At 46.6% G+C, this 25,117-nt stretch overlaps 1 protein-coding gene across 1 annotated transcript in view; it reads right to left on the bottom strand.

Moving 5' to 3' along the window:
* The window catches only part of AFF1 (ALF transcription elongation factor 1), a 193,226-nt gene that overhangs the window by 48,659 nt on the left and 119,450 nt on the right, over positions 1-25,117 (bottom strand). Inside the window, exons 5-7 of the mRNA XM_047798798.1 lie at positions 9,826-9,870; positions 3,174-3,260; positions 2,290-2,326 (exon numbers count right to left, since the gene is read on the bottom strand). Of these exons, the coding sequence (XP_047654754.1) occupies positions 2,290-2,326; positions 3,174-3,260; positions 9,826-9,870 (169 nt within the window). The remainder of the gene's footprint in view (positions 1-2,289; positions 2,327-3,173; positions 3,261-9,825; positions 9,871-25,117) is intronic.

Consider the following 25,117-nt stretch of genomic DNA (forward strand, 5'->3'; position numbering starts at 1 on the left):
GCTGCTGGCGCCACCAGGACAGCGACAGAAATCCAGGGTGAGGAAAGGAACCACAAAGGCCCTGTGGAGACCCTTGAGGTCTGCAGTTAAGCGCCTTATCCTCCTGGTGGCAGCAGCTCTTACACGACGTGTTTAAACTGCTTCCCCTCCTGGCAAGCGAGCCAGGCTGTGGCCACACATTCCTGGGGCTAAAGTCCACTCACATCCTGCCGGGTCCTCAGCTCCACGAGGCTCTGGTAATCCTCAGGCAGCCGTGTGTTTTGCACATGCGGACAGAAATACTGGGGCACATACAAGTAAACTCCCTATCCCTCCACGGACTCCAAAACCAAGAGACAACTCAAGACATCCGAATTGCGAAATCTGTCACAGTCCACCTTTCTGAAAGCTGTATTTACACATACGGCCCTTCCTCCCCACCCAACACACAACCAGACCCCTCTAGGGTCCACCTAGGCCCCACAGAGGCAAACAAGGCTTTCGAGCACACAGCATGAAAGACCCCACGGCAAGCATGTGCTGAGCCGAGACCTACAGGAGACCTGCCAGCATCTGCAACGTCTCATCAAGGCCACAGGAATCAGTCTACTCTACGCCACAGGCCTGGAAGGGGACCGTCCCCGGCCAAGAAAGCGCTCACCTGTTCCTCTTCAACTCCAGTCTGCTGAAAGGAGCTATCAGACAGTTTGAAGGATTACAAGGTCTTTCTAAACCAGAAGACAGCAATCATGCAAACTGTGAGTAACCCAGGGGAGGGCATACCATCTGCATGGGGGGCAGCCCTAGCAAATGGGGCAGCGTGGGGGGAGCAGGGAGGTAAAGGGGTGCACAGCAGTCCTGCCCACGGCTGAGCTGGCGGCCCACCTGCAGACTTGGGCCACTTCACCCATTGCCCATCTCTGGATGGGAGTCCAAGGCATTAGGAAAAAAGATCTCCTCAGCTCCCAGGACTGTGGCAAGACGGCTGGGTTTATTACACTGCCCCCCCACCCCAGGGGGGGGGATTTAGTTAGGGGTTACCTCACGGTCTTATTCAGTATTTCTAGAGCACGGGATGGCAGCTTTTTCTGTAAAGGTCTGATAGTAAATAATTTAGCCTCTGCGTGTTACACCTTGCAGCAGTCCTAAGAGAAGGCGTGTGGCTGTGTCCTAGTAAAACCTTCTCTACAAAAACTAGCTGTACAGCAGATCAGGCTCCCAGCCTACAGGGTGCCTACTTCTGTTCTAGAGGAAGGATATTCCATTTCTTGCCTTTCTCATCCTTTTTTTTTTTTTTTTTTACTCTCCTCATATCCTTGCAACTGAAACAACTGGATGATCAAGGGGAAGCTCTCAGGGAGGAGAAGACTGAGATGGAGAGGTGTGAGGAAGAGTCGCCTCTCCGGAATGCCTAGCAGCAACCTTTTCCCAACACACACACACACCCACACCCCACCCACACGCACGCACCACTCACCCTGCCTTGGTCTCCTTATTCTGTGAAGACTAAAACCACACGTTGAGGAGCTAAATGACTGCCAAGTCATTTCTGTAAGGCTTGAAATGCCTCGCATGTAGTTGAGACAAAGAATTCAGTGCATCGAAGGGTTCCTGGTGAAGAGAAAGGCTGCATCCAGGTAACCTCCTTCTGCTTCCCCCTCAATTCTCAAGAATGTACCGTTCATACTTGTAACCACAGTCGGCTAACCACAGCTCACCAGGAGGAACTGAAAAGAATTACAGGGCCAGTACATACAGAAGGACTAAAGAGGCCACGAGCGCTCTTCCTTATAAAAATCACTTTAGCTTTTTTTAAAAAAAATATCAGGGCGTTCTCATCGTGACTCAGCGGTAATGAACCTCACTAGTATCCATGAGGACTGGGGTTCAATCCGCAGCCTCACTCCGTGGGTGAAGGATCTGGCGTTGCTGTGAGCTGTGGTGTAGGCCCGAAAAAGATTGAAACACACACACACAAAAACAAGAACCACACACAACACTCCAACCCATTGTTAAATACAATTCTGGGGTAATGGCGCTTTTAGAAGCACTCTTAAGATATTTATCAAATGTCAGGTCATATCGAATTATATTAGTCAGGTACCTTACTAAGACATCTTCATGAACTCTTTGCAATAATCTGAAATTCTACCTAAAGAACAGCTTAATTTTGTCCTTCCTTCCTATTCTTTAACCACGGGAAACACTCGTCTCTGCTCAGGAATTTTTCATTAATGTTTTTTAATATTAAAACAGTAAAAACCAGGCCTCGATCTCCAATGCAATAACAAGTTCCACATACTCACTTACTTTGGTTTTGCGTTGCAGAACTAATATGCTGAGAATCCTAGAAAGAAAAATAAAAACCTCTAGTTAATACAATATTATGGTTTATACATCACTGCTAAACCTGAGAAATACTAATCAATCTAGTTCTTTTTTTTTTTAACCACAAAAAGGGGCAATGTGTTCAATATATTATTCAACAGAGAAACACGCAAGTCAGCAGTTGATTACCTTGCTATTAAAACCACCACGAATGCAGCTGATCCCGCTAAACTTTAGGAAAGTGTAGGAGGTATGACATGTCTAAGAGGTATATACCTATGGGAGTTCCCATCGTGGCTCAGTGGTTAACGAACCTGTTCATGAAGATGCAGGTTCGATCCCAGGCCTTGCTCAGTGGGTTAAAGATCTGGTGTTGCTGTGAAATGTGGTATAGGTGGCAGATGCAGCTCCAATCCCGAGTGGCTGTGGCTGTGGCTGTGGTGTAGGCTGACGGCTTCAGCTATGATTCAACCTCTAGCCTGGGAGCCTCCATATGCCGAGCGTGCAGCCCTAAAAAAAAAAAAAAAGATGTATGTATGGCTCTAAATCCCGAATTAGGAAGAAAACACCCCACCTCATTTTATTTTCCTGTTCCTCCAGTTCTCCCCACTCTACGGTTAAGATCCCAAAAATGAAAGATTATAAAGGCTTGAATATGTTCATATTCAGTTACAAAACCCTATACAAACGTAAGATGGTCTTACTGACATAACTGGAGAGTAAAGCACCTGGGTGCGTCGGGAAGCACTTTAGAAGCTCAATTAATTGCAATTTTAACCTGGTCTCTGAAGATCAACAAGCAATACTCGACTAATCTGGTGCACAGCAGTACTGAGACCCGTCCTGCTAGGCTTGTCAGGCGTTACCTTTGTGGGAAAAGGAAATTTGGACGGCTCAGCAGTACCGGGCGTGTGTATGGCTGTCAGAGGAGGCGGCCATGAATGGGTCATTTCCTGGAAAGAGACGTGGAACGGGAAGGAAAAGGACATTATAAATCCAACAGTGACTGCTATCGAAGTTAACGTCTCTAACTGAACGGAGAGTGGAGCGATGGTCAATGAAAAAAAGTGAAATCTTTAAAGTTATTTCATGGGGTTCCCGTCGCAGGGCAACAGAAACGAATCCGACTAGGAACCATGAGGTGGCGGGATCAATCCCTGACCTCGTTCAGTGGGTTAAGGATCCGGCGCTGCCGTGAGCTGTGGTGTAGGTCGCAGATGCGGCTCCGATCCCAAGTTGCTGTGGCTGGGGTGTAGGCCGGCGGCTACAGCTCCGATTTGACGCCTAGCCTGGGAACCTCCATATGCGGCGGGAGCGGCCCTGAAACGACCAAAGACAAAAAAATAAATTTAAAAAAATGCGATAAGGGAATCTCTTTATGAAACAGAGACAGACTCATAGACCTAGAGAACAGATTTGTGGTTGCTAAAGGGGAGGGGGGAGGGTGTGGGATGCACGGGGAGCTTGCGGTTAGGAGATGCAAATTATCACATTTACAAGGCACAGACAATAAGGCCCGACTCTATAGCACAGGGAACTATATCCAGTCTCCCAGGATAGACCACGATGGAAAAGAATATGAAAAAGAATGCATCCGTGTGTGTGTGTGTGTGTGTGTGTGTGTGTGTGTGTGTGTGTGTGTAGACACATATATAACTGAGTCACTTTGCCGTAGTGACTGGTGTTGCTGTGGCTGTGGCACAGGCCGGCAGCTGTAGCTCCGATTTAGACCCCTAGCCTGGGAACCTCCGTATGCCGCAGGTACGGCCCTAAAAAGACATAAAAAGTTTTTTCATTTACTCTTGAAAGGACTCCTGCTTGGTGAGCTATGGTGGAAAGTGGAACATCTCCAATAAACAAAACTGAAACCAGTTGGAAGAAGAAAAACAAGCACACCGACCATGAATGGTCTGCACACTGTGGACAGCGTAAAAACGGTAGTAGGTGTTCCCAGAGCTTATATAACCACGAAAACTCAGCCTCGTCTCAATGCTCTCTTTCTCCCTCAGCTTCTTTATTGCATTTCCTGGAATTATTTAAGTTCAAAGGAAGAAGAACTTTCCTGTTTGACTTAAGCAAACAAGTAATTCAGGTCACTTGTTCCACTTGGGAGGGTGTTAATGGACTTGACCCTTCCCTGATACACATGATTAAAACATAAGAACTTTTGTGGAGAAGGCCTTTCAAAAGCCATCTTTTTTCGTTAACAGAAGTTTCATTTCTGTTCAGTTTTCATCGAGGTGGGATTTCTTTATCTAACGAATGACTGTATTTAACTTGGTAGTCTTTTTCCTAAGCACGCTCGCTTGCCAAAAAACAAGTGGAAAACAAAACATCAGATTCAAGGGGTCTAATGGCAAATATGCATGCACACACGGGCACACACACGTACACACTCTTTGTGGAAGAGCTAAGACGGCAATGTAGATTAATACCAGCTGGGAAAACCGATGGCTAAAATGGCAGGATTGGGGAGTCCCCATTGTGGCTCAGCGGTAACGAACCCAACTGGCATTCATGAGGATTCGGGTTCGACTCTTGGCCTCGCTCAGTGGGCTAAGGATCCGGCATTGCCATGAGCTGTGGTGTAGGTTGAAGATGCAGCTCAGACCCCACACTGCTGTGCTGTAGGCCAGCAGCTGTGGCTCCAATTCAACCCTAGCCTGGGTACCTCCATATACCACAGATGCAACCCTGTTAAAAAAAAAAAAAAAAAAGGCAGGATCGGGTTGCCCAGGAAGCTGACAACTGAGAGCACGGGGAACTGCCCCTTTTCATTCTGAGTCCAAGAAAAAGAAGCCCATCCCCACATGAGTCAGACCTGCCCAGCACACTGGCTTCAAGACTGACAGGCGAGCCTTGACCAGCAAGCTGGGGACCCCAGACTGTGCTGTATTACCTCACCTGTGCCTCTGCAACGCACTGTGCTTTTCCCCAAAGGGCTGACCAACCTCTCCATCACCAGAGAAATGCCACCCAGTCTTGCAACAACTGGTGATGGAGCTGGGACAAGCACCTCCACTCCCCACCTCTGTGCACGCCTTCCCCGCCGCCGCCGCCCAGCGGAGAACAGACGTAAATAAATCACCATGCTCAGCAACAAGCCAAGTAACAGATGCTGGCTTGGGTACTTTTTGCTAAAGGGGATGTCATGCCCTTGCTCACTTAACTGTCTTCTGGGCGACACAAAAGAATTCTGTGCTAAAACGGAATGCAAAGAGAAGCAGCTCTGAAGCCAGAGTCTCGGGTTGGCTCTTAACTCTGACCCTGACCTCAAGGGCAGCCTGAGAGGTCGGAGCTCTCTGAGCCTCAGTGCTCAGGAAGAGGTGGGCGAAGACCACTTATTTTTCAGCGTGGAAAGTGCTAGAATACATGGTCAGAGAAAGCACTTAATAAAGAAAAAGCATTGCATCTCTTAATTAAAAGTCTAGGTTTTAAAGAATTTAAAAGACAGCTCCCTGCCATTCTGTTTATTCGACTATCAGAGAAGGCAGGGGTCCATCAGAACATTACAATGTAAAAAAACAGGTAATAATTAGTTGAGACACTGTTTCAAAGTCTCACCCTTCTGTCTTCCAAGAAATTCTTCAGAATCCCAGCGGCACCTATGACTTTTAGTCACCAGCGATTCCAGGGAAACAACCATTGTATTCTCGATGCCTAAGGCTGCCCCAGCTATTAAATGAGGCAGTTGGAAAGTATATAAACCCTTTCAGGCCCTAAGTGGTTTGCTGGTAGCATGAAAGAATTTATGTACTTCCCCAAATGCTTAGCTTACCAGAGGAAGTTCGGCCTTAGGAGAATTAGGGCCGTAAGGAGAAGAAGCTGCCTGCCCTATGACTTAGCGCGGGCATGGGGGTGAACTGCGCGGCACCTGCCTCAGGCCTGGCCTGTGAGGTGCCCCCGCTGCCAGCTCCTCCCCACTGTCCACCTTGCTTGTCGGCTCTAGACACACTGTCTCGTTCTCACCGTTCCTCCAACCCACCCACCCGTCCCCACTCGGGACTCTTGCCCTAAGGCTCTCCTCCGCCTGCACCTCCGCTCCCTCGCCGGCTTGACGCATGGTGCTTGTCAACATCTGTCAGCATCTGCCCCTTTATTACACCTGAGCTTCCCTGCTACTAGGACGGCCACAGGAGCAAGGACCTGCACAAGTGCGCCACCCCCATGCCCACACATATGGGGGTCCTCGTGGATATTCATTGCTGAATAAGTGAATGAACAAATAATGGTGCCACCCACCACTCACTACACCGGTGGCACGGGACTGATGCCCTGAGGTCATGTCTCTGAGTCCTGTGTTAACGTCCCCCCAGGGCTGCCCAGGCTGTGCCACTGTAAGACGAACATCTAGCTGTTTCCACACACCCACGGAGGGGGCAGTCCCTGTCTGGGCCCTTGTGTGTGACCACCTCCTGGCTGCTGGGAGTGTGTGTCTGCTGTTTTCACGCCTGCCAGGCTGCAGGAGTCACAGGCCCACTCCAGGTGCCCTTTCGGTAAAACACGGCCATTGGACAACCAACCGACGTCACCTGCTGCGAGTTTCTCTCTGAGGGAAGCCCTGACTATTTCGGTCTCGCGTCGGGAAGACGGTGGGATTCCTGGCCATCTCGGGACTCGCCGGTGGGAGAGAAGAACGGGAGCCACGAGGATCTGATCGGCATCAGAGAGTGAGAGCTGGGTTCGCCCCTGCAAGCCATCTGCTCTTTTCCAGCCCAGGGCCTCCATTTCACCCGGGAGGAAACGGAGGTCCGTGGAGGACACACGGCCTCAGAGGCCCACGGGAGGAGGAGAGAAGGGGGCAGACGCGAGGTCTCCGCGCAGTGGCGGCCGAGGCCATGCCCGTCTCGGCCCAGATCTCCTTTGATTTGCTTTCTCTACTTACAGGTTCCGAGTGAAAGACACCCCCCCCTCCCCCCCAAGGGCCTGCATTAGCCACCGACTTCCAAGCATTTCCAGGGAAGCACAAACTCATCAAAGGGAGATGGGCCAAGAGGGGACGGAGAATGGACCAATTTACTAAATTAAAAAGGCTTGCCCAATGCTCCAATTCCATCACCTTATATAAAGGACTTGACAAGTCGTAAAGTGACACAGAGTAAAACCTAAGAGATGCATCTGACCCGTGCAGGAGACGACTAATCTACACTGCTGTCTTCACTCTTGGAATAAACAGAGAACAAATCACACACACTTTCAGAGAAGACTCTCGGGCCATATTTTATAAAAAATTCATGTGTTATGTTTACGACTCATCTTACCAAAGACTTTCAGAAATACCAGAGGAAGAAGATAAAACAGGAAGAAGATCAAGATAACTTATTATTGGAGTTTCCTTCGTGGCTCCGTAGTTAATGAACCCAGCTAGGATCCATGAGGATGCGGGTTTGACCCCTGGCCTCTCTCAGTGGGTTAAGTATCTGGCATTGTCGTGAGCTGTGGTGTAGGTCGCAGCTGTAGCTGAGACCTGGCGTGGCTGTGGCTGTAGCTGTGGCTGGCAGCTCTAGCTCTGATTTGATCCCTGGCCTGGGAACTTCCATATGCTATGGGTGCAGACCCTAAAAAAAGCAAAAAAAAAAAGATAACTTATTATTAATCCTGTTCACTAGTTGGCAAAAATTTCTCATTTTCAGCAGTACAAAGTATTTCCTTTCTCATAAAATTCTAACTATGAAAACAGGGGACCAAAGATTGTAACATAAAAATGATGGGACTGTTTTCCAAATATTTATATAATCACTTTTGCCAAAAATTTCACAAATGAGAAGGAAACCAATATACTTAATTACTGGTTTCAGCACCACCTAACTTAATACTTTGCCATGAAAAATTAAAGCATCTATTCTGGAGGGAAAATGTGCTCAGGAGAGATAAAAAATGAACAGGTACACATGTCCTACCTCTTCTACTTCCCCACTCCCACCCCCACCCAAATCAAAAACCTTATAGTAAAAGACAAAGTAAAATTATCCTTAAAAACGACATGGAAGAAAACTAAAAACCACTGAGGAAGAACGAGAAATAAATAAAACTCTTAGTTATAATTACTGTATTTGAGCATGAAATGTAGCTCTAGATTTCCTGGAAATTAAAGCCAAAATGGGAGACATAACGGTTTATTTAATTCTTCTCTGATAAAAAGAAAGCATGTCGGTTCATGAAGGGAATTTATTTTTTTCCTGGAACCAAATTCTAGAAGGAATTTGTCGTCCTTGTACAAGAAAAATTGAACAAATGGATAATGGATTCAATGATGCATTTGCAGAAGCAGTGCAAATGTTCCTGGCATGATCTCAATACACAAAAGCAAAAAATAACCGTTTGAAGGTAGATCTAAAGATGTCCATTTATTTTCTACTCGTTTTCTTTTTATCTCTTTAAAAATGCATGGCCTCTTTACAGATAAGGCCATACACATGAGGTGTCACATATAAAATGCCAAGACGTGTCAATCAAACCCCAGGCTCCTGTACTGCAGCAATCCAAGGAGTTTTCACTCTGGGAAGAGAGTGGTTCTCCTGAGTCTTCAATGGACAATCAGAAAAGAACAGATGTCTTAAAACTCTGGTCCAAATGCCTTGCAGTTTGTAGACTTCATCTCAATTAATAAAATCTGCCTGGATGCGACTAGAGATTCTCATTCTAAGTGAAGTAAGTCAGAAAGAGAAAAACAAATAGATCATTTATACTTGGAATCTAAAATATGGGATAGGAGTTCCCATCGTGGCGCAGCAGAAACGAATCCGACTAGGAACCATGATGTTGCAGGTAAGATCCCTGGCCTCGCTCAGTGGGTTAAGGATCCGGCGCTGCCGTGAGCTGTGGTGTAGGTCGCAGATGCGGCTCCGATCCCGAGTTGCTGTGGCTGGGGTGTAGGCCGGCGGCTACAGCTCCGATTTGACGCCTAGCCTGGGAACCTCCATATGCGGCGGGAGCGGCCCTGAAACGACCAAAGACAAAAAAAATAAATTTAAAAAAATGCGATAAGGGAATCTCTTTATGAAACAGAGACAGACTCATAGACCTAGAGAACAGATTTGTGGTTGCTAAAGGGGAGGGGGGAGGGTGTGGGATGCACAGGGAGCTTGCGGTTAGGAGATGCAAATTATCACATTTACAAGGCACAGACAATAAGGCCCGACTCTATAGCACAGGGAACTATATCCAGTCTCCCAGGATAGACCACGATGGAAAAGAATATGAAAAAGAATGCATCCGTGTGTGTGTGTGTGTGTGGACACATATATAACTGAGTCACTTTGCCGTACAGCAGAAATTGGCACAATATTGTAAATCAACCATAATTAAATTTTTTTTTTAAAATCTGTCAGAGAGTTCAATAATGTCATAAGACTCCCTTTGTTGTTATTCTGGTTTATTTTGCTTTGGGAGGCATGCGGGAGGGCAGTGCTGATTTAAAGGGGTTTGGAACGGTAACTGCTCACACTAAAGTAAAAGAAAAAATGACTACCTGCCTACTTAAATATCTCAAATGAGGAAGAGTAACAATAACCTCACCTTCAGAATCTCTTCAACACAATGGACTTCATTGGAGTAGGTCTGCTGAAAGGAAAAAGCAAGAAGAAGATTAGCACACAAACAAAACACAACCTGTGCTGGTATTAATTGATACAACACTCTCGTAAGCAGAACCACCTCCAGGCTCACCTTTTACCAGCTAAATATGGGGAACCTCACTTTTAAGATGCTGAACCTGATGTGGAAGAAACAGTCCCGCTGGAAATAACGGCACACTAACGATGGCCCTCGGGTCAAAAGCTTCTGACGGAAAAGAGGTGCGTTAGTCAATCCAGGGGAGTCAGATACAGGGGGAGGCAAACGAGCCAGTGTTCAGTTGCTGCTTCACAGCAATAGCTGTCCAGGCAGCCCGGCGAAGTGAACACAAAGACAAGCATCTCACTGAGCCCACAGTCAGGAGGCCAATATCCAGGCCTTGGTAGATTTTGAGGGGTAATATTTTAACCTGCCAAAAATTCATTTTAAAGTTGATTGCCTCTGGACCTGCTTCAAGTCAGCATCTTCATCTACATGCACACATCCATGTGTACACACGTGTACACACACACACACACACACACACACACACGCCCCATCTCCCCAGAGAAAGACCCTATGGCCTTGGAGGAGAGTGTCTTGGAGCACCCCCAGATCAACAAGTGAGAGCTGCCGCTGCTGGTATCACAACCACAGAGTGTGTCTAGGAATCGTCATTTTAGTCTTGTCATTTGTGAGTACAAAGAAAATGGAACAGTTACATCTTAAAAACATTTCTTTTTCCTTAACTAGAGAGATGGAGAGATCCCCTGACTTCACGGCTTTCAATGGAAGAGCAATTTTCTTTCCGTGTCAGTTCATGACCCAAGGGTCTGGGCAAATCCCACACAGCGCACCCCTCCCCCCCACCCCCAACTCCTGCTCCTGCGGGGCAGAAAGCATGGCTCTCCCAGTCGGCCGGTCCACTGCTTGCCTCCCAGTGGGAGTGGAGATGGCAAGGGCTCTTTTCCTGGCTCTCGTCTCTAACTGGAGTGTGCTTTCATAGCGCACTGGTTGCTAACGCCTGAACTGGAGCTTACGAATTCAGCACTTCCCTCACTCCAGTTTCTCTAAGGAAAAGAGCGTTCACATGCTCCTGGAATTGAATCTAATGGACACGTCAAAATTCAAGTGCAATTCGACCCATCTGGGTCTGGTTTTAAAATATGCACATTTCATGGAGATGGTTTTACAAAAATATTTGCAGTTTGCTCTTTTTGAGCAGGGGTCTGGAACTTAGGAGGTATAGAACTACAGAATCCAGGGCATCCCCTTCATCTGCTGGCCCGATCGGACCTGCCTTTAGGCATAATGCATGTCCTGACCAGCTTACCCAATTTTTGTTTTTCAAGACTAGAAAGGAATGCCTAAAAACTGGGCCAAATATTGGCAACCAAATATTTTAGCATAAATGTGCGAAACAGAAATGAATGCTGTTTTGCACTGAGGGTACAATGTAATTATGTCCCCTGGTTTTAATTCTTCCCATGCGTCATTAGGAAAAATAACAATTAGGAGTTGAAAGCAAATCAACGGAACAGAGCATATGACTACTGACTCTGGTCACAGAGTCCTCTCATCCTATCTGCTGCTGGGATGAGAACCGGAATCCAATTAAAATATCTGGCAATCAACAAGAGTGAAGCACAGTTGGATAGAGGGCAAAAAAAGATTTACCCACTGCATCCAACAGGAGGAGGTCAGAAAGCTGTAACTTCAGGACACTGAAAGACTTTCTGATCTTCATTATTACTCAAGCCCTCAATATTTAGGCAAGATGTTTCAGGTCACTAAAAGATTCATGTTTTTTCTAAAATTCTTTTTTTTTTTTTAAACGGCTGAACCCGAACAGATGGACGTTCCCAGGCTAGGGGCTGGATCAGAGCTGCAGCTGCCGGCCACAGCCACAGCACTGCCAGATCCAAGCCACGCCTGCCACTTACACCACAGCTCATGGCAATGCCAGATCCTTAACCCACTGAGCGAGGCCAGGGATCGAATCGGCATCCTCAGGGATACTAGTCAGGTTCGTTACTGCTGAGCCATGATGGAACTCCCTAAAGCTCTATTACATGAGATGAACTATGACTAGAGAAATTTTTTCTATTGCTTATTGTTTATTAGTATCGGGGTAAAATAAATATTGCTAAGCAATTTCCATTAAACCCATCTAGAATTCTAACTAAGGTCTAAGGTTCAAGCATTAATTGTTACCGTACTGTGAATTTTCATGCCGGGTCCATTATGAAAGTGGGGTATTTCAAAGGGGTGCAGGAATTCCATTCAAAAACAGGAAGGCGTATCAAATTTAAAGATCTCCAAGCGGCCCAGTTTCTAATGGCAAATAACTGGGAATGATCAAATGCCCAACAACAGGATCCAGCTAGAGACCTTTAAGAGCACCCATACTGCAGGATGCTGTATATAAAATACACATAAACACACATAAAGTGATGCAAATACATGTGCTTGCATGAAAAGGTGCTCAAGATACTTTCAACTTCTTCCTTGGAAATAATGTCCAAACAACAGAAAAACAAAAATAGCCAAAGAAATTCCTGCAAACCCTTCCCTCAGATTCCCCAATGATTACCTTGATAGTAATACACAATAAGCTATACAGAAAAAAATCCTGTAGTCCTGGTTCATCTCATGTAGCAGAATGTCAGAAATGCTGGCATTCTAGCACATCTGCTTTCTACTTTTCTTTCTCCTCTTTCTCCCAACCCGCCCTTGCGCACATCAACGCTGAGCCACTGGAGAATAAATGAGAGCTTGAGTTAATGCCCTTTGACCCCGAAATACATCTGTGGGCACCAAGACATGCTTGAAAGCATTACTGAAGAGGGGTGGTTACAAGAGAGTCTGTAGCACAGGAGCCCATTTTATGTCCCATCTACCTGAGATTCCTGTCTCCGCGCGCTTCCCTGACACAAATTAGGGGCTCTTGAACCAGACGGAGCACAGTAGTTATTGCAGCTGTGTTTGCAGAGAAAGATCTGTAAGGACAGGCTGTCTTGTTTGAGAAGGTACAACTTGGCACCTCCAAGTCTGCCACTGGAAGGAGACTTTCCAAAAAGGGAGGGGCAGTTCAACAAAGCCTTACGGCTTAATCCCTTTCCTTAAAATCCACTTTCCGCACAGGGTCTCCAGCTGAGCAGGGCCACTCCTGCTCAGGGAAGCCGGGCTCTGCCTTTAACACTGTGGCCAAAGAGTAAACAATCAGCCTCTCTGAAGCCTGGCCAAGTTAAGGCGGGAGCTCTTTAGGTAAGACTTCCTCAAAGGAGGAGAGAGGAGAACCAGCAGCAGCAACAAAAGTCTATGCTCACTGCATGGATTCAGCAGCTCTGGCTGGCAGGTCCTTCCCCGTCCAGCTCCCCGCCAGTGGCGGAGACCTGACTTCAGCACTTACGACCACAGATGGCACTGCTGTCTCCCACCCTCCCAGCCAGGTTCCCCGAGGAGAGCAGCTCGGCTCCCCCGCACATCTGGTGTCCTGTTGTCCACCGACCTCCCCACGGGGTACGGCCCTAGCACAGGAACCACAGCGCTATTCAATTAAAGAATGACAGTAGCTACTTAGTGAATACATGTTGTATTCAATACTGCATTAAACGCTCTTCATGCTATTATTTCTTCCATCTGACACCATCTATGGTGAGATGCACCCTCATTAGCTTGGTGGGGGTGGGAGCAGCTATGGCAATGAGCGCACTCATCAATTACAGATGCATATGCCTTACTAGAGACACTGAAAAACGAAATAAAACCCGAGGAATTCTGTATCACGTGCCATGTAATGCTCACATCCAGCTTTGGGTATTACCCCAGTTTTTAAAATGAAATCGAAGAGTTCCTCTCCTGGCACAGGGGGTTAAAAATCTGACTACAGCGGCTCGCAGAGATTCTGGCGCAGTGGGTTAAAGGATCAGGTATTGTCTTGTCACTACAGCTGCGTTGTAGGTCACAGCTGTGGCTTGGAGTCAATCCATGGCCCAGGAACTTCCACATGCCATGGGTGCAGCTATAGCATGATAAAATGAGAATTTTTTTTTTTGGTCACGCCCTTGGCATGAGGAAGTCCATAGGCCAGGAATCAAACCCGTGACACAGCAATGACAACACCGGATCCTTAACCACTAGGCCACCAGGGAGTGCTAAATGAGGCTGAATTCTAAAGAAATGAAGTTACGGGGAGTTCCTGTCATGGCTCAGTGGTCAACAAATCCAACTAGGAACCATGAGGTTGCTTGCGTGTTCGATCCCTGGCCTCGTTCAGTGGGTTAAGGATCTGGCGCTGCCATGAGCTGTGGTGTAGGTCGGCAGCTACAGCTCCAATTTGACCCCTAGCCTGGGAACCTCCATATGTCGCAGGTGCGGCCCTAAAAAGACAAAAGACAAAAACAACAACAACAACAACAAAAATAAGTACATAAATAAAATAAAGAGATGAAGTTACAAGTCCAAGGTCACACCACACTCTCAAGGGATTGAGCCTTGCTTCCTATTATCGCTAAACTGCTTTTCCAAAACCCTCCACTGCAGGCAGGAGACAACTATATTTGTACCGGAGAAGGGGGTATGAGCCCAGTTGCCGTGTGCATCACCAAAACCACATTTAAAAGAGTCCTGTTTCGTGTGTGTTTGTGCAAAGCAGTTAGTATCCAGACTTAACTGCCTCTTATGACCACGGGTCCTTGAGACCAGAAACGGCAGCGAGGCGGGCCTCCGCGGGATTCCTCCTCCCGGACTGACACTGTACCATCGGAAGGAAATGCGCCGATGGCAGGAGAAACGATGTTTGGAACCGTCTTCTAAGCAGGACACAGTTTGTTCCAATAAGCGAAAAAGAGCGGCCGGAAGAAATGCACCTCGCCGCGGAGACCCGGAGGCTCCGGCCAGGTTGTTTCCTCTCGAGTTTCACCAGAGCAGCACTTTTACAACAATGCTGGTCTCAGAGAGGCTTCGTTATCACGACCCAGCACCGCGGGGAGCCCGAGGCTGAGGAAGGAAGCCCCAAGGTCTGGGATTCCGGGTCTGGCTCTGCCCAGGACGGCCTCGCGCGAGGCTGGGAGGACCCAGCGGCCCCAGGACCGTCTCCAGGGCGACGCGGGGAGAAAACCGCCACCCCGCCCGCTTCACTCGCTTGGTGCGAAGGTCAACTGAAACCTCAGAAAGTTTGGGAGGCACAGAGACGTGAGGAAAAGACGCAGGGCCAACGTGATCAAGACGGTCTTCGCGGGGGACAGCTTTCCAAGAAACCCCAACGGGGGGAGCTCCCGCTGTGGCGCAAAGGATCCGCAGCATCTTGGGAGCGCGGGGCGCAGACTGGATCCCCAGCCCCACACAGCTGCAGCTTAGGTCAAGACGGTGGACTGGGAACCCATATGCCAGAGGGCAGCAGCCCACCCCCCGCCAAAGAAACCCCAATAGGTTCTCTACTCATTTGTTTAAAACAACGGCGCGTGCCCTTTTTCTTCAAATGCATATCACCTTTTGGACTACGGTTCAGGTGGTATCAGCTACCTGCTGCTCACCTCCCCCCCAGGTGGCTGGAGAAGCCACACTCTGTGCTGCCCCCACCTGGGGCCGCGTCCCTCTCCCACCTGTCGGGGGCTAACTCCTACTCAGACTTGGGGCTGCAGATTAAAGACCATCTTTGGAAAACACCCTTCGTCTCCCTCACTCCCAAAACTGCACGTGTGCCCCCACAGCTGCCTGATCTTCCCTGTCAAAGCGCCTCGCGTTTCCGCATCTCCGACAAGTTCCAGATGACAAGGTCCCTGACAGCGGGACGGACGCTGCCCTGCCGAATCCCCAGTCACACCCTCTGTCACACACAGGCCACCGATAAACATTTGCTGGCATGGTTTTCAGCCTCAGAACTCAGGCTGTGAAAATAAATTTCTAATGTATGTGGTGTAGGTCACAGATGCAGCTTGGATCTGGTGTTGCTGTGGCTGTGGTGTAGGCCGGCAGCTGTCGCTCTGATTCGACCCCTAGCCTGGGAACCTCCATATGCCTCGGGTGCAGCCCTAAAAAGACAAAAGACGGGGGGTGGGGGGGTGGGAGGGGTGGAGACTGACCATAATGATGTGTCTATGAGCTAAATGTGGGCAAAGAGGTGCTCAAATACGGTGCTGGGCGGGAGCCACACAGCCTCGGAAGACAGCAATTTGGCAAAAGCCACCAAATTCTAATTCCCCATCCCCTGCCCAGCAGGTAACCGCTAGCACCAACTCCTACACACACACACAGAGGACAGACACACAAAGTTTTTCCCTTCAGCCCAGCCTGCAAAGAGTAAGGTACCGGGGAAAGTCGAAATGCCCACCTAGAGGTAACTGGCTAAGAGAACTGCGGTACGAGCCCCTTATAAGGAATGACTACACTGCCAGGACAGGGGGTGAGAGCGGTCTTCCTGCACTGCTTTGGGTCACCTCCCAGATACACGGTTGGGAAGGGCGGGGGGGGGGGGGGGGGACCAGGTGCAGTACATGCTGGGGTTTGAATAAATGAAAAGGTGACATCAGAAAAAACAACAAGTACGGGAGTTCATGTCGTGGTGCAGCAGAAATGAATCTGACTAGGAACCATGAGGACATAGGTTCGACCCCTGGCCTCACTCAGTGGGTTAAGGATCCGGTGTTGCCGTGAGCTGTGGTGTAGGTCGCAGAAGCAGCTTGGATCCCTCACTGCTGTGGCTGTGGTGTAGGCTGGCAGCTGTAGCTTCGATTCGACCCCTAGCCTGGGAACCTCCATATGCCACAAGAGCAGCCCTTAAAAAAAAGAAAACAAAAAAAAAGCAAGCATGTCAAGTTGCTTATTATGCCCAAAAGAGCCCTGGGAATAACACACAAGAAACCTATAGCATCGACTCCGCCTAGAGAGGAACACCAAGCAGCTCTAGGGTGAGAACGAGGGAAGATCTCCACCGGGCCTTTCCACTGTTTACAAGCTGCGCTGTGAAATACACGATCTGGTCGTAAATCAACACACAACAGTCAGGGTGAGATTTTTGAATGCAGGGATGACCTTTTTTACTCAGAAGTACAGCCACAGGCCTCCTGCTGCATTTGTGTCTCCCCTCTCTTAGCTTTCCTCTATGTGGCTTTCCTTCTCCCAAGCACAAATCTCCGTGAACCTGCCCCAGCTCCCTGGTCGGGGATCTGGGCTTGCCTGTGGGACACTCAGCCACTGAACGCTTCCCGATCTGCAGTCACCCTTCCCGAGGGCTGCTCCTGGGGAACCCAGGACTGGCTGCCAAGGTCTGTCCCAGTATCTGCTGGCCAGTTCACTCTCCTGTTTCCCAAACTAGACCACTACAAAGTCCTTGAAAGAGATGCATTTGTTTGGGGTGGGGGTGGGGTTTATTCTCTCTCAGTTTCCATCAGTCAGGCTTAAACACTGGGTGGACACGTCTGTCATACACAAAGCCTCATAGGATTGTTGTAAGGATGAAATAAGACCATGCATGTTAAAGCTAAAGCCACAGAAATATTTCCAAGCATTTATCATGAAGATGCCATAATCAGCATTTCTCAGAGACAGATTAGAGGAGGAAAGCAAAGGGCCTGCCCGAGCAAGGCTTTGACATAAAATTAATTTTATTCTGTGAATACAAGTATCTTAAACAGCTAGGCCTTTCCCAAGAACTGGCACATAGAGCCTGGGTGTGCCTTCTCAGGGGAGAAAAGGCACAGGTGCTAGCAGTGTCACCTCTGCAAGAAGTGTCTCACCCCCAGGGCAGCTACCTAGCTGTCTACTTCCACAACCAGCATTTAGGTAGGAATTTTTTTAAATCCCTGGGCAGACTTATGGACACACATATACAAAAATAGAAGGAAAAATAAGAAAGCTATAGACTGTTAATATGGAAGGAAGGAAAATGAGTCAGAGAGTAAGACACCCTCCAACAGCTTTTCATAAGAAGAATGAATAGATGTATAATATTAACTGCAAACTGTCAAACTCTTCCCTCAAAAATGTAAACACCAGAGTTCCCGTCGTGGCGCCGTGGTTAACAAATTTGACCGGGAACCATGAGATTGAGGGTTTGATCCCTGGCCTCGCTCAGTGGGTTCAGGATCCGGCGTTGCCGCGAGCTGTGGTGTAGGCCGTGGCTGCAGCTCTGATTGGACCCCTAGCTTGGGAACCTCCATATGCTGTGGGAGCGGCCCTAGAAAAGGCAAAAAGACAAAAAAAAAGAAAAAAGTAAACACCCTCTATCTCTCCCCAAATATTTTCAAATAAAGCAAGGGTTTTTTTTGTTGTTGTTGTTGTTTGTTTTTTTTTTTTTAAGTCATAAGCACCAGAATGTAGCAAAGAATTCCCTGGAGGCCTTTTTTTTTAAAATGCTAAAGGGTCTGTCAGGCATGGAGGCTACCACAATTCGTGTCACGCTAACTGCAGACACCTCTACAGTTGTTTCAAGGAGAAGAGGAAAGAGATCGATAAAGGACAAGATTATTTTAAATGATGAGCCACCTGCAGGTCACCCACAGCTATTGTGCACCAACCATTTACTGTGGGAAGACCAGGCAATTCCACTCACGTTGGAGGATCTAGGCAAGGGAGCACGGTGTGGAAGCCGGGGTGGCACACACTGGCTGCCCTTTCCCAGAAGTCTGCCTTGACCTGACTCTCCACCCACCTTCCACTCCAGATGGCAACCCCTGGCGTTCTGTCTCCCCCAGCCTGGCTTCCTACTGGCAGGGACCGGGGTGTATTCATCTAGGCATCTCCCACGGCCTTCGTGTAATTCTGGACTAATGCAAAGATGCAAGTATTTGCAAAAGGAATATATTTGATTTTGCCATCTCATGGCCTCCCTGACAGCATTCACAAACATGACCTGGCCAGAAAGTATTTCTGGAGTATTTTACAGTGAAGTCTCCATTTTTTTCTCATGCAATGGAAGCAAGGTACATAGGCTCAAATTTGCAAAAGCTCTGTGCCACCCACAAGACAAGGTTGTTTTAAGATGCAGAAATCCTTAACTAAAAATAATGACATTCTATCACCACCACCAACCCAATCAGATGTTTTTCCCCCAAGGAGTAGTGGCCTAAGTGCAATTTGGGGGACGTGAATTTCTCAGAGAGCAAAGTTTCTGATAGGATAGTAACATCAGATCATGACTGTTGACATTGGGCATGCCTGCCTGGGGCAAAGGAAGGGTATATGTCTCACTGAGACAGGAGATGAAGAAATAGTCCAGGATAAATGCAGAAAGAGTACGCGGGAAGCTTGCAAGATGTGCTAGCACACTAGTTCATTTATTAGATGAGAGCTAATATCCCTAAATTTTGTTAAAGTTCACCTTTAGATAAATCGTTCCTTTACAGGCAAACTATGAAACCTCCTTGTCTTTCAGCAACTAAAGCAAAAGGGCAAAAAAAGAAAAAAATGAAAACAAAAACACCCCCCTTAAACATCATTGCTGAAACTTACAAAACCTTACAGGAAGTATTCTGAACTACAGATACTTTAAAAAATCAATACGCATAACTAGTTCATTATCCCTTTCCAGTCACTTTGATTTTCCAGGGAAGCAATTTGCTTTCGTTAGTGTCATAAAGAATTTATTTTTTAAGTAGTCATAAAAGCTCAAAATTTGTATTAACTGAACTGCTTAAAATATTCTAGAAATCCTAGCTTGAGCTCTATTAAAAGAAGGCATTTTTATAATTATGAAGCCTAGGGTCTAGTTCTTAAGGTCTGATTTAAATAAATAAAAATAAAAATAAGAACAGTGAGGAGCTGTTCTCCACCGATACAATTATAAACATGAATTTTATAAAAACATACAAATGACTATGAGGAGAGTTGTAATAAAAGTGCTGGTTTCATTTATTTTATTGCATTTCCTGAGATCGCATGTGTGTATAAATTTTAATATCTCTTCATAATATTATATAAATATTATAAATTATATAAAATTTAATACATTTGCAAGACTTCTGTACAATCACATGAAAGTTTTTGTTTTTTTAAAAACACTGTGTTGCTGCATTAGACGAAGAAGTGTTTTCAGTAGATATTTTTTATGACAGCATGTCAACTAGCTTCTTAGTGTCAAAGTTACAAGGGGTGGGGTAAACTCAAGACAGGTTTTAAATGGACTTAAAAACAAAGTACCTGGATGAAAAACAAGTAGAAAAAAAACCTACTGTTGTTTGACACTAAATATGCCTAAGATCAGTTATTCACCAACTTTCTGACTTGTGACGGTGACCCATTACCACTCGCCGTGTAATTAGGAATCAGAAATCCCCAATGGTCTAAGATTCGAAAACACTGTGCCTGGGATGGAAGATCACATGAGACCCCACGAAGCCCATTGTGGGTGTAGCAACCATGAATGATTTAGTAAGATTAGCTAAAAAGGCACTGCTTTTAAAAAAAGAAAAAAGGCATCACAAAGAACAAGGCTAGAAACCGCTTCCAAACCAGTGATAACCAACTGACAAGTTCTCTCAGATGGCTCCAAACGGAATGTCAGTCCCTTTCCACAACCAATTCCGCCCACTGAAACCACCTTTAGGGTTTTGTTTTTTTTTTTAAAGAAATGTAATTTTTATTTGTGGGTGGGTGTACTGATTTGCAAAGCATGAATAGTCTTTCCATTAAAATCCATCACTGCAGGGAGGGTGTGAAGCCGGGAAGTATTGATGGTGTTTTGTGACCAGCTCACTCCCGGGCTGGCCCGCCCTGCTCTCCACACACCCACCCACCCACCCACACACAGCTTGCTGTCTCACAAATCATATTAAGTGATAAGTTCTGAGTCTAAAACAATACTACTAAATTACCTTGTCCCCCCGACAGGATTTATAGACGCATAAACCTGTATTATTGTTCCTTTCGGAGGGTACATGTCTATCCAATTTAAGAGGCAAACCATGTGCAGGAACCATGTCCGATTCTGTGTTTCATATGGTGCCTGGACATTGTTTTACAGCTGGACATAAGCAAAGATGAGAGGCGCACCAGGAAAAAAAAGAAAAAACAGAGAAAACAACAACTTTCCATCAGTTTCTGGATGAGGCTGAAAGGAACTCAAGTCAGATGAATCACATAAGACATTTAATCCGCATTTTGTCTAAAAGGACCTAAAGACTGGATCCTGGGTTTATTCCAGCAGTAATCTCAACAGTCCCCCCTGGGCTAGGTGTTGGTTGTCTGTCTCCTGGCATCATGATTTTTAAAAACAAAAACCAGAACAGCGGGGGGATTACTGAAGCGGTAGGCGAGAGGCCTATATACTCTAAGGAACAAATCTTGAGCTACATACTACCCTGGGGATTACTGATACTATAATAAACACAGAGGCGAGGAGGCAAATAAAGACAGCCTTGCCCTTTACATCTTAATTCTGAATAAGTAAATATCTTTTTTTTTGGGGGGGGGGCAGTCTTTAATATTGGGTAACAAACAGGTTACTTGCCAGGATCTAGAAAAAGGGCCAAAAGAACGTTTGAGAAAATATAATTCGTGTAACCTAACATCACAAGGGTCCTAAATCTCCCACTTCATCCTATCAAAGAGCACCTATTTTGCTTTTCGCTAATTTTTTAAAAACCAGGTTCTTTTTAGAGGAAAAAAAAACAAAAAACAAAGGTGCTAATGCCACGGAATCTCAGACAGATTTCATAATCATTTCCTTTGCCTGCAGTATCCTTGTCAGTCTCAAAGTATAGACAAATTACATGAGACTTCCAGGAAAGCTCATCTCATAGTGATTCACTGAACTGGCAAAAGGGAAAATATGTTTAATAACAAAGTTTTGAACAAATAATCACTCAACAAGTGCCAGTATTTGTTTTGTTTTATAAATACAAGGGACAGACTAGATACATAGAAAAAGAACTACCCCTGAACTTATTTTAAACATAGGTATTTGATGTGTGTCAAGTAGAAAATGTTCTTGGCTTGTAAAATAAATGACTCTAATACTTGCTGAATGTAAAAGCATTAAGCATTCAGGGTACATCTCCCACGATCCTATCACATGGTACACACTCCACACTTCCAAAAGTTACAGTCGCAAACAACGGGTTTATACCCATTTTGCAAGCACGCAGCAGTGAGCGAGCGACTCTCCACACGTCTTTTCCCATCTCAGTGTATTTCTCTCGGTCCTTCTGACTCTCTCTCACTCTCTCACACTGACACACATGTGCAATCAAGTTTTAAAAGTATTCTTTTCCTGCGGTGCAGCACTAGGAACTCTGTCTAGTCACTTAGGATGGAGCATGATAATGTGTGAAAATAGAATGTATACATGCATGTGTAACTGGGTCACCATGCTGTACAGTAGGAAAAAAAAAATTGTATTGAGGCAATAACAGCAAAATAAATTTTGCAAATCGAAAAAAAATAAAAAATAAAAGTATTCCTTTGATTTTAATCCAGAGCCCAGACCCAAGACTCCACCTTTTTCAGTGTATTTAAGGCGTGGTATAACTCAACTACATTTGCATAACCCCCAATATTTTTGCATTTCCTGATATTCCCACTTTCTCCTTTTCCTTCTAACTTTTCTAGAATGTAGACTCTAGGTGCCAGAGGAGAGACAATATGAAAAACAGGCCATCTTTCTAACAGGAAAGACAAAAGCAATTCCTCTTGAAAATTGCCTTTAAGAGATGGAAGGTCCACCCAGCAGGTACAGGATGCCTCAGTTGCACCCAAAGCCCACTGGGGCCCTCCTGACTGCCACGCTGCTGGTGCACGCCCGCCAGGGGACAGGCTCCTGTCCCGACATTATCATAATCACACTGCCAGTCTGGAGGAGGGCGGAGTGCTCAGGCCATTAAAACAAAACAAAACCAACCAAACAAAAAACTACTTAAAGATCTTTAATTGCAGCCAAATCCTTTGTAAAAATAGGCAGTATTATTAATATCATTGAAATAAATGCTGTCTACCAAGCAGTATTCAATGAATCCAAAAAGTTTCCGATTGTCTCCTGAGCAGGTAAGTCTTTCTGATCTGTTTCATTGTTGGTTTTGTTCGTTTGCTTTTTAGGGCCACAACTGCGGCATATGGAGGTTCCTAGGCTAGGGGCCAAATCAAAGTTGCAGCTGCCGGCCTAGGCCACAGCCACAGCCACGCCAGGTCCAAGCCACGTCTGCGACCTACACCACAGCTCGAGGTAACACCACGGCCTTAACTCACTGAGTAAGATTATTTTGGGGCGGGGCTGCATCTGTGGCATATGGAAGTTCCCAAAGCAGGGATCAAAGCCATGCCACAGCAGAGACCCAAGCCTCTACGGCGACAACACCAGATCCTTAACCTGCTGCACCACAAGAGAACTGCCATAACTAAGGCATTTAAGAAGCAACTCAGGGAGTTCCCATGGCTCCGTGGTAAACGAATCCAACTAGGAACCATAAGGTTTCAGGTTCCATCCCTGGCCTCAATGAGTGGGTTAAGGATTTGGGGTTGCTGTGGCTGTGGTGTGGGCTGGCGGCTATAGCTCTGATTAGACCCCTGGCCTGGGAACCTCCATATGCCTTGGGTGCAGCCCTAAAAAGACATTAAAAAAAAAAAAAAAAAAAGAAGCAACTCAGTGTCAATAAGCTGTTTTCATAGTACAAGTCTCTCAAAAGGTTTTTGTAGGACAAATAAGCCACTTTCTTCTAGACTTAACTAGAACACAGTCGTTAAAAACAAAAAGATGTGAGGGACACGAATCTTTAGAAAACTCTATTGCTTCCTGAGTCGGTGGTAACAGAGCTCCAACTCATTTTATGGTGTCCTTCCTACCTCAGAAAGCCAAGAGGCATAACCTAAACCCAGATCAGTCAATGAAGAGTTTGCATCACCATAACCCGAGGGCTCTCCCCACTTTCTCATGACTGCTGCCCGAAGTGAGCTCTCTGAGCTCTCCGGTGGCTGACAGCAAATCCTCTGCTGCTGAACTTTAAAGTAAACAAATTCTATTTTTTGAGAGGGGGGGGAACCTAAAAGGAAACACTGTCATCTTGTCTAATTAGCCTTTCATCACTTAAATGCACGCCCCAGATAGTCAGACGACGTGACCACAAACTACGCGGAATAAATTAACGAGCACCACAAGCAAAGCTACAAGGACTTGAAATTTATCTACGGCACCTGCTTGCCCTGAAATACGATTCCTTCTAAATACTCCCAGGCTAGTGGCCCTCAATACTCCTTATCGGTTAAAACGCCCACCGTCTTTTACATTTGACTTAAATTCCACTTGCCTGCTGAAAAACAAAAACAAAACAATAAAAGCCAAGAGGGAGTGGGGGGCGGGGAGAGGGCACACATGTGCACACGCGGATGGAAGCCCTGATGCTGCCAGTGTCTTTGATTTGTACCTTTACTTCAGGAGGACAAAAGAAACCAGCAGTATTTGCCAAATGATCCAGAGGTTCGAGACCAGAGTTTGAAAGAGAGACAGAATAGCTGAAGAGTAAGAAACTGCTTCTTTTAAAATGTTCTTAATTTCTTTAAAATGCACTCACTGCCAAAAGTATGCTGTGATTTGGGACAGATACCAAACCATACCACTCTCGGCCCTCGCTCCATTATTTCAGTAGAAGGTGACAGGGGGGAGAGAACGGAAAATCCACAAGCCAAACCAACAACCATGCAAACCTCAAGAGGTATTCCAAGTCTCCAGGGGCAGCCAAAAGGAAAAAAAGCCACACCACGCCACCTGTCTGTTACCTATCAAGCCTATACCTTGGGAGGGGACAGGGGAGGGGCTGAATGCCTGGGGCTGGAAAGCTGATTTACCTCGTTTGTCAGGTCACGTACACAGCAGTGCGGAACAGAGCTGATGCGGATCCTTCTCTTCTTCGACCTTAGCCCCTATCAGGGGAGGCAAACGAGAGGAGACGGAGGGAAGGAGGGAGACGGGGGCAGGGAGAGAGCGGGTCCCTTTGAGGCCTGACCCCGCGGCTGGCTCTTCCTGGTACTTACTGGGGGGCCGCTGTACACCGGGGCACTTACCTCGGTGAGCATGTCTCACTGCCTTCCCACATGGCAAAAAGGCTTTCCTGTTTCCGTGCATCCCCTGGCCAGCCCTAATCGGTGCCACTAGGTCACACTGTCTTTTGTGCCGGCAGCTGCAATGGCAGCCCCGACAGCAAAGAACTTTTCCTCGCTTCCCCTGCACTGAGCCCTAAGAAGCAGGGAGCGCTCCCAGGCACAGGTCCCCTGGCTCTGCTCCTAAAAACGCTCTCTCAAGTACACCGTTGCTTAGCAATGTTTGCCT

Source organism: Phacochoerus africanus, chromosome 10 (assembly GCF_016906955.1).
Source record: "Phacochoerus africanus isolate WHEZ1 chromosome 10, ROS_Pafr_v1, whole genome shotgun sequence".
NCBI lineage: Eukaryota > Metazoa > Chordata > Mammalia > Artiodactyla > Suidae > Phacochoerus > Phacochoerus africanus.